This window comes from Nicotiana attenuata, chromosome 8, assembly GCF_001879085.1.
Source record: "Nicotiana attenuata strain UT chromosome 8, NIATTr2, whole genome shotgun sequence".
NCBI lineage: Eukaryota > Viridiplantae > Streptophyta > Magnoliopsida > Solanales > Solanaceae > Nicotiana > Nicotiana attenuata.
Window position 1 is genome coordinate 40,838,152 of NC_031996.1, and position 9,992 is coordinate 40,848,143.

Sequence of the window (9,992 nt, forward strand, 5' to 3'; positions counted from 1 at the left end):
CCCCACCCCGAAAAAAAAAACCTTCAGGAAAAGCCAACTTTCTCTTTATCCACTATACCTTTTTATTCCTCGTAAGACTTTGCATATGGTAGAAATTTCCTGTTAATAAGTAAATAAACAAATCGATATACTTACCTCAAGGGACTCTGAGTTGTAAAAGAAATGCCAAGTGCAGGCACAAAATGCTCCACCTAGCAGGGGCACCTACACCAGAGAGTTGTAGTCATAAGCCGCTAAAGAGCCAACAAGAGGGAAAAGACAGTATATGGTTGGGGAGAAAACGCTGGAAAGAAGAAGAGAAACCAATACCATAGCACGTGGTAACCTTTTAACGAAGACTCGAAAATCATTTCTCCCAAAGGAGAAAACGAATAAGGGTGTTAAGTCGTGTGACCACTAATCTAAAAGCTTAAACTCTTAATCTATCTGCTCAGCTCTATGAATAAGGGGATATAAGATGTATTGTGTTTAGAACCCATTCCCCTTAGCTTATACAACAGCAGTCACATGTCAGTTGTGATATTAATTCTCTTAAGTTTACAGTACAAACATGGAGCTGTTCGCAGCGCCGGCTGGATCACCAGTAATTATAAATTCCCTCGGACAGTGTAGTTTGGGAATTTAAAATAAGCCATCCATCACTTTAGTGAATCAAATTGCTTTATAGGTATATTTCTCTTCTTTTATTCAAATTTTAAATTAATTACACATTAACATGGGAAGTTCAGTTTCAAGAGTTACCTAATTGACACTTTTTTCATGACACAAACATATTGACTGTGAACTACCTTACCTACACCTCCTTAAGCAACTGTTAGAACTTCATTTTGTCGCAATTTGTCTACAGTGCAACACTCCTAATTACTTTATGGAGATAATCCAAATTTTTACTAAAGGAACTAACATGCATCAAGACACAGTCTCAGGTTCCTGTAATCACTTCCTCGTGTCCTACATATCAAGAGTGAGAAATATTTGTATCCGTAGCAGCAAAGCTGCAATAGGGTTGTGCTTTGACAAAACCTTCCCGTGCTTGAAAATTTTATTAACTTCAGTTGATTTCAGCAATATCAATTTCGAAGAAGTTTCCAAAAATTCTTGAAAAGAGAAGCATGAAAGATGCTAATCCAGGTTAAAAAATTTGACTAAGCAGTTATCTGGTTCATAACAAATTGACTAAGCAGTTATCTGCTTCATACAAAATTGTTCCTACTTGACAAATGTCATGTTAAACAGCATGAGTTCGAGAAATTTGTTTTTCACATTAAGGATTAAAGTTAAGAAGTGATAGAGAAGCTTAATTTCCTTTTTTCCACTGTAGTCATGACTGAGCAGATACCTAACTTAGAAGTGGAAAGAGAAAAATGTGACTCCTACACTTTCTTGTTGCAAAAATTTCGTAGTATAGACCTTTATTTCTGAAATATCAATTAGCTGCTCAAAGAGCATATGAATGGCCTCACCTAGCCTCTTTAATTATATTGAAACATTTAGGAAAATGAGTGATAGTTCTTGTGTTTTGACAAACATGCAAGAAGTTTCACCATGAATGGAGCAAAAATGTGATCATTTCAAATACCAACCCTCTCTAGGACTCTTTCCTCAACTCAATGAACCCCCAATCCTTCCCAATACCCTCAAAGAACTACCTCTCTTAACCTACCTAGTCATATCTCTGCCTCATAGACTTTCTTTAGACCACAACATCACATTCTATCAATATTTGTATCCACTTAACTTTTAGGGAACAACATCTGCACGATGCCGAGATAGATATGTATTTACTTTATTGATTGTGGGAATTTGGAGTATGAAGTGATTTTGGTGCAAAGCAACAGCTTAAGATACAAATGGCTAAGGCAGAATACATAACTGGCCCCTCAAACTTGTCAAAAGTTTCATATAGATATCTAAACTAAGGCTAAGACCTACTGAACACCTGATCCATGCTTAGATTATGCCTATTAGACACACGTTGCTGACATATGGCACACGAGTGTACCACACCTACTCCAGGCGCGTGAGAGGCCATTTTTTTTTTTAAAACAAATCTCCCCCTGCCACCACATTCTCCAATTGAGAGGCTGACTTTTACAAGAGTTACATCTCCTGCGATGCATGTATTTGATACTTCTTTTTCAACTCATTCTATAGTGATCACATAAAAACGTACAAGGCCTCTAGTCTTCTAACCTGCTGATTTCGTTGCATACTAATGAGCCACAGATTGAGACGGTTTTGATATAACAATCAGGAACATTTAAACACCCACCATCTGTTATGCCTGTACAGAATATAGTCTATCTATATTGAGAAAAAACACATGAATATCAATGAATACATGTACACCATTGACAATTGTAACAATGATCCACAAATAGTCTCTTAAATAAATCAAATTTCAAACAATAACACCCATATAGTGGGTAAGTAACATAAATTAGAAAAGAGCCAGACTTTTTGGTGGCGAGAGTTGAACCTGTGACTCTTTTGGTTACAACACCTTGGCCTAAGTGTTTGAGGCACGCCTCATTGGCCAATTAATGGTTAAACACAACATTCCAGAGCAGAGAAACTTAAAGCACAAAAGTTAACCAAAATCAAGACTTTATGCATATTATGAACCAATTTACGCAACTCTAAAAATAAACAGTACTCACCATGCCCCAAGAGAGTCCCTTCCAAGAAGCATTCCCAGACTTCTCCCCGTATTGCCAAACCAGAGCCATTGCAGTAACCCTTTTAAACAAAGTATTAGCAGTCATTTCATTCAGCACAAAACAGACTCTCTCGTCCCAAATTAGATATAAAATTTGCAATCTTTCTACATCGAGAGACCTTGATGTGAGCACAATAGATATAAAATAAACTGTGTTAGGGTCGGGCATTTGGATAGTGCGGAATTTAAAACGTTATAATAACAATAACAAAGACAGTGCTAGTTGATAACAACGGCAAATAAAACATATAAAGGAAGCAAAAATTTAACGTAGTTCGGTCAAGGTGACCTACGTCCACAAGCGGAGAGGAGCGATTTCATGATACCAACAAGAGTACAAAATTAAAGTAAATACTCTAACTAATCCCAAATTAAATAGCCCAAGAGAATAACCTCACAAGACCACTCCAAAGAAAGGGTCACACAAGTGTTTCCCAACACCCACTAGCTTACAAAATACTCTACAATAAATGAAGAGAAAGAAAGACAAGAGAATAAAAGGCTCTTGAATTGGTGTATTTTGAAAAGGAAGAATTGATCTCCTTTTATAGGAGAAAAGAACGTTGGCTCCAAGTTTGCTACAACAGAAGATATTATTCTCCTCCAATCAAATTCTTTCTTTGCTCTAATATTGTAAAATAGGCATATGTCTATACAAATAAAATGTAACCCCACAAACATAGCCAAAAGATATGGCCACATTACAAATCTCCACTTGGTCTTGTTTTGGCTGATAAAGTAGATTTGCTCACTTCTCCGCAAAAGCTCTTGTGGGCTAAATCATTCTTCATAAATGCCAACCAAGTTCACTTGCCAACAGGAAGAGGCGTTGTGAACATGTCAGATCTTCTGAACAGAGACCTTTCCATCAACAATGGTTTCTCGGATGAAGTGATACTTGATATAAATATGCTTCGTCCTCTCATGATACACCTAATCTTTAGTCAATTGAATGATACTTTGGCTATCACAAAAAATGGTAATCCCACCTTGGCGTAAACTGAGTTAAGGCGAATAGACCCTTCAACCATAGGCTTCTTTGATCGACTCGGTCATCGCTGCATATACTGTTTCAGTAGTTGATAAAACTACTACATGTTGTAATGTAGCTTTCCAACTGATAGCGCAACCACCAATACAAAATATGTAGCATGTGAGTGATATTCTTTTGTCAAGATCACCTGCATAATCAAAGTGTACAAAACCAACCAAAGTATTAGTATTTCTCCCAAACTCCAAACATGTGGTTGAAGTACCTTGCAAGTATCTGAGAATCCATTTCACAAGCTGCCAATGTGTTTTACCAGGGCAAGCCATTATACCGGCTTACTACACTCACTGCTTGTGGACTATCTCGACGTGTACGCACCATTGTATACATAATATTGTCGACTGCACTAGAATATAATACATGTGCCATATACCTCTCTTCTTACTCAGACTGTGGTGACTGAGCGCTGATAACTTAAAATGAGGGTACTCATTGGTTTAGCATCTTTCATGCAAACCTCTTCAAGTACTTCTGGGTCAGGATTAGCCTGTCGACTCCTTGATCTCTTTTGATCTCCATGCGAAGGATTTTCTTAGCTGTTCCCAAATCTTTCATCTCAAATTCACTTTTCAGCTGACCTTTTAAATTGTGAATTTCTGTCAAATCCTTAGCAGCAACGAGCATGTCATCAACATATAACAATAAGTACAAAGATGACCATCATTTAACTTCCGGAAGTAAACACAACTAGCATACATGCTCCTCGAATAACCATGGCCCAACATAAAAAGAATCAAACCTCTTGTACCATTGTCTTGGAGACTGTTTTAATTCGTACAAGGATTTTTTCAAAGAAGCAAACATAATCTTCTTTTCCTTCAATTTTAAATCCTTCGGGTTGATGCATGTATATTTGTTCCTCAAGTTCTCCATGTAAAAAAGTTGTTTTAACATCACGTTGTTCTAATTCCAAATCTTACATGGCAACTAGGGTAGGCAAAACACAAATAGAACTATGTTTAACAACAGGAGAGAAAATATCATTAAAATCAACTCCTTGTACCTGACTATAGCCCTTTGCAACTAATCGTGCCTTATACCTTGCATCTTCAACCCCTAGAATGCCTTCCTTTTTCTTGAAGAGTATTGAAATCAGAACTGGATCTAACCAGATCAGTTTCAATAGCGAATATGACTCTAACAAAGACTTATGTTGAGAAATTTGACCGAAGTGCAAACTTCGGAATGTGACAGTTAAAGATGGAAGTTATCCTAATTCAGGATGGCCTACATTTGGCACTACAAGGAAAGGAGAAGAAGCCGGATAAAATAATGGACGAAGAGTTTGTCGTCATAGAGAAAAAGACAAAATTAGGAATTATCTTAAATCTCTCGACTGAGCTTTTACGTGAAGTTTCTGCAGAAACCATAGCCAAAGGCATATGGGATAAATTAAAAACCCTGTATATGAAAAGGAAAGTGGAAAACATACTTTACCTGAAGCAAAAGCCTTACATTTTTCGTATGGCTAAATATACCTCTATACTCTCACATCTTGATATATTTGATTTCCTTCTTATGGGTTTGAGACGTTGAGTAATATAGATGCTGAAATCAAAAATGAAGATCAAGTTGTGTTATTGCTTGTTTCCTTACCCCAGTCATTTAAACATATAAGAGATAAATTTTTCTTACCAAAGAAAAGCATACAAAAAAAGAAAAATAAACACACGAGTCTCTTTTGTTCGACTCCAAGAGTCTAAACTTCAGAAGTTTCAACTGTATTTTGCTCGAAAGTTGATGAGCTTGGCTCAAAAGGAATGCCAATCTCAACCTCCACTTGCTTTTTTGTGCTCTTCCCTTTATGTGTATTACATGAACTACAATACTCTTTTCTAGGATAACATAGAGGATTCACCCTAGATGCATACCCCAAAAAAATACACTTTTAGCCCTTAGCTCTAATTTTCCATCATTTACATGCGTGTATGCAGAACAACTAAATATCTTTATATCAGAATAATTAGCAGAGTATCTGACAACATTTTCTCTTGAGTCTTAAAATTTAAAGGTGCAGAAGGAGCATGATTGACAAAAAAACAAGTTGTAAATAGCCTCTGCCCAAAAGGCATTCGTCAACCCAGCATTTGATATCATGCAACGAGCTTGTTCCAAAAGAGTTCTGTTCATCCTTTCTACTACACCATTTTGCTGAGGGGTCATCCTCACAGTGCGATGTCAAGCAACTCCTTCATTCTTGTAAAATTTGTTGAATTCATCATTACAAAATTCCAAGTCATTATTTGTTCTAAGCCGCTTAACCTATTTTCGTGTTTGCTTCTTACTCAAAACTTTCCATTGTTTGAAAGTTAAGAAAACATCACTTTTATTTTTCAGGAAATAAACCCAAACTTTCCTTGAATAATCTCAATGAAAAGTAACATATACGTAGCACCACCTGTGTATTTGCACCCAAGAGATTCTAGAGTGCCCAAATAGAAGAGATTTAAATGACTGGGATAATACGGCTTGATTTTCATCTTTGGTTTCAGATATATCAAGATGTGAGAGCATAGAGATATCTTCAACCATACGAAAAGTGTAAAGCTTTTGCTCAGGTCAAGTCTATTTTACACTGTCCATTTATATACAGGGTTTTTAATTTATCCCACATGCCTTTGGCTATAGTTTCGACAGAAATTTAACGTAAAACTCCATTTGAGAGATTCAAGATAATACCTAATTTTGCAGCTTTGTCTATGATGAAAAACTCCTCATCCGTCATTTTATCGGGGTTCTTCTTCTTTTCTTATAGTGCAAATCTAGGTCATCCTGAATTAGGATAGCTTCCATCTTAATTGCTATATTCCGAAGTGCACTTCGGCCAAATTTCTCAACATAAGTCTTTGGTAGAGTCGTATTGGCCACTGAAACTAATCATGTTAGATCCGGCTTTGATACCAACGTTCTTCAAGAAAAAGGAACGCATTTCAGGTGTTAAAGATGCAAGGTATAAGGCATGATTAGTTGCAAAGGGCTATCGTCAGGTATAAGGAGTTGATTTTAATGATATTTCTCACCTGTTGTTAAACATAGTTCTACCTGTGTCTTGCTTGCCTTAGTTGTCATGTATGATTTGGAATTAAAACAGCTTAGATGTTAAGACAGCTTTCTTACATGGCAAACTTGAGGAACAAATACACATGCATCAACCCGAACGATTTAAAACTGAATGAAAAGAAGATCATATTTGCTTGTTGAAAAAATCCTTGTACGGATATGGTACAAGAGGTTTGATTCATTTATATTAGGGCATGATTATTCGAGGAACATGTATGATAGTTGTGTTTACTTCCAGAAGCTAATTGATGGTTTATTTGGGTACGTATTGTTATGTGTTGATGACATGCTCATTGTTGCTAAGAATTTGATAGAAATTCACAATATGAAAGGTCAGCTGAAAAGTGAATTTGAAATGAAAGATTTGAGAATAGCTAAGAAAATCCTTGGCATGGAGATCAAAAGAGATCGAGTAGCCAACAGGCTATTCCTGACCCAGAAGTACTTGGAGAGGGTTTTGGAAAAGTTACGTATGAAAGATACTAAACCAGTGAGTACCTCTCTTGCTGCTCATTTTAAGTTATCAGCATTCAGTCACCGCAGTCAGAGGAAGAAGAGAGGTATATGGCACAGGTACCATATTTTAGTACAGTCGACTGTTTATGTATGCAATGATGCGTACACATCCAGATATTTCACAAGCAGCGGTTGTGGTAAGCCGGTATGGCTTACCCTGGTAAAACACATTGGCATGCTGTGAAATGGATTCTCAGATACTTGCAAGGTACTTCAAACACATGTTTGGAGTTTGGGAGAAATACTAAAACTTTAGTTGGTTTTGTAGACTCAAATTATGCAAGTGATCTTGATAAAATAAGATCACTAACAGGCTATGTATGGTGGTTGCGCTATTAGTTGAAAAGCTACATTACAATATGCAGTAGCTTTTTCAACAGCTGAAACAGAATATATGGCAATGACCGAGGCGATCGAAGAAGCCTTGTGGTTGAAGAGTCTATTTGCTGAACTCAGTTTACATCAAGGTAGTATTATCATTTTCTGTGATAGTCAATGTGTCATTCATTTGACTAAAGATCAGATGTATCATGAGAGGACGAAACAGATTGATATCAAGTATCACTTCATCCGAGAAATCATTGCTGATAGAAAGGTCTCTGTTCACAGGATCAACTAGAGACAATCATGTTGACATGTTCACAAAACCTCTTCCAGTTGGCAAGTTCAAGCTCTGCTTGAATTTGATTGACATTTATGAAGAATGATTCAACCCACTAAGGGTTTTTGCAGAGAGGGTGGACCAAATCCACTTTATTAGCCAAAACAAGGCCAATGTGGAGATTCGTAATGTGGCCGCATCTTTTGGCTATCTTTGTGGGATCCATTTTATTTGTATAGGCATATGCCTATTTTACAATCTTGAAGCCAAAGAAAGAATTTGATCGGAGGGGAATAATATCTCCTCCTGTACCAAACTTGGAGCCGACGTTCTTTTCTCCGTTAAAAAGAGATCAATTCTTCCTTTTCAAAACACATCAATTCAAGAGCCTTTTATTCTTTTGTCTTTCTTTCTCCTTATTTATTGTAGAGTATAAGAGAATGAGTATTGGAAAACACTTATGTGAACCCTTTCTTTGAAGTGATTTTGTGAGATTATACTCTTGTGGTAAAATTGCTCCTCTCCGCTTGCGGTCGTTTGCGGACGTAGGTCACCTTGACGGAATTGCGTTAAATTTGTACCTTCTTTATATGTTTTAATTGTCGTTATTATCAACTAGTACTGCCTTTGTTATTGTTATTGTAACGTTGTTTGGCTAAATTCCGCACTATCTGTATTTCCGGTCCTAACAAACTGCTTAGTGCAAAGGTACTTTTTCGATATTTTATATATTTTTAACTGGTAAAAGCTTACCTCCACTAATGTGTACACTACATAGACATGTTTTTGCTTACACTCTTATCACTAAACCGTAGTTAACTACAGTAATATATATTCTGACTTTAATTTATGACTTAACCATGATAAAATTTGGTGTAAACATTGGTTGTTGGTAAATTTTTACCTAACTTAACTCATATGTCAAAAGTCTTTATTTATAGCTTATGCTAAATAAATTGAAGAAAAAAAAGGATTAAAAACACAGTGTATTGCAGAGTAAATACCATTCAACAACGCTGGAAACATGAATAGCCCAGGTGGGTAAGGAGAGAGCATTAGAGGGTTCATTGAATTGGAAAGAAGAACCCATTATAGCTAATTCCGAAGCAGTGGCAGTGGCAGGTCCCACCATTAGTGTGGCTAAAGCAATTCCAGTAACCCCCAAAATAGTGACAGCATTTTTCAAGTTCTGAGATGAGCTGCTGTAACTGGGAACTGTAAGTAGAGACCTTTGCTTTAAGGAGAGGAGAAATTTGGAAGGAGCAGTTTGTGAGCTGAATTGGGTTCGTTTTGGTTGGGAAAAAAGGGGCAATTTTGAGAGAGAGGTTATAGTTGGAACTGCCATGGCCCCGTTTATTTGATGTTGTTGCTGCAGCTGTTGAGCGCAGAAGATAAAGTGACGAAGTACAACGCATATTCTAAAAGCGACCTACACGTTTAGTTTTTTTTTTTTTTTTGGTAGTCCAAAGAACTTGTATTAATTAAGTAGTAACATTACAAGTAGCTAGTTGCACACTATTACAAAAGGAGTTTTCAAAATATTGACCCACTGGTTGGTTATTTTCCAAAATGGGGTGGCGGTAGAACAAGTTCGTTGTACTGGAGGGTTTGACTAATCGCGTGTAGACAGTGCCTTGTTGATCCGCTAGTAATTGAGGTAGCAAAAAGTTTAGTGGCTGAGTGAAGGTAGTTGTATAGTCCTGAGCATGAGTAGACGAACTTTGTGGAGCTAGATAATGTGCTGCATAGTTTTGCTCCCTGTATATGTGGGTGATGGGCGGATTACCCATATTAAAATAGATGTTTATTTCATGTATACTATATATTATCCTATATAATTTATGTATATAGGCACAGAAAAAACACTAGTTTTGACATGCTATTGTGTAAATATTCTAATTATTTGTTGCTTTCAGTTTTAGTTTATTTGGCAGTATTATTATTCGAAAGTCATATATTTAAATATCCTGCAACTATTAAAAATTATAAGTTGTGAAATTTTATGTAATGTCTAAATTTAAAATTTCATGAAATCAAAGAATAAA

The 9,992-nt window shown here is 36.5% G+C and overlaps 1 protein-coding gene across 2 annotated transcripts in view; it reads right to left on the reverse strand.

Annotated features, from left to right (window-relative positions):
* LOC109231321 overlaps nucleotides 1-9,356 on the reverse strand; it is an 11,100-nt gene extending 1,744 nt beyond the window's left edge. Inside the window, exons 1-4 of one of the 2 annotated variants that reach the window (XM_019396948.1) lie at nucleotides 8,952-9,336; nucleotides 5,226-5,318; nucleotides 2,661-2,739; nucleotides 136-204 (exon numbers count right to left, since the gene is read on the reverse strand). In XM_019396948.1, the coding sequence (XP_019252493.1) occupies nucleotides 136-204; nucleotides 2,661-2,739; nucleotides 5,226-5,318; nucleotides 8,952-9,292 (582 nt within the window). In that variant the 5' untranslated portion in view covers nucleotides 9,293-9,336. Of the gene's footprint in view, nucleotides 1-135; nucleotides 205-2,660; nucleotides 2,740-5,225; nucleotides 5,319-8,951 lie in introns of both variants that reach the window. The other variant, XM_019396949.1, reaches the window with a different exon arrangement.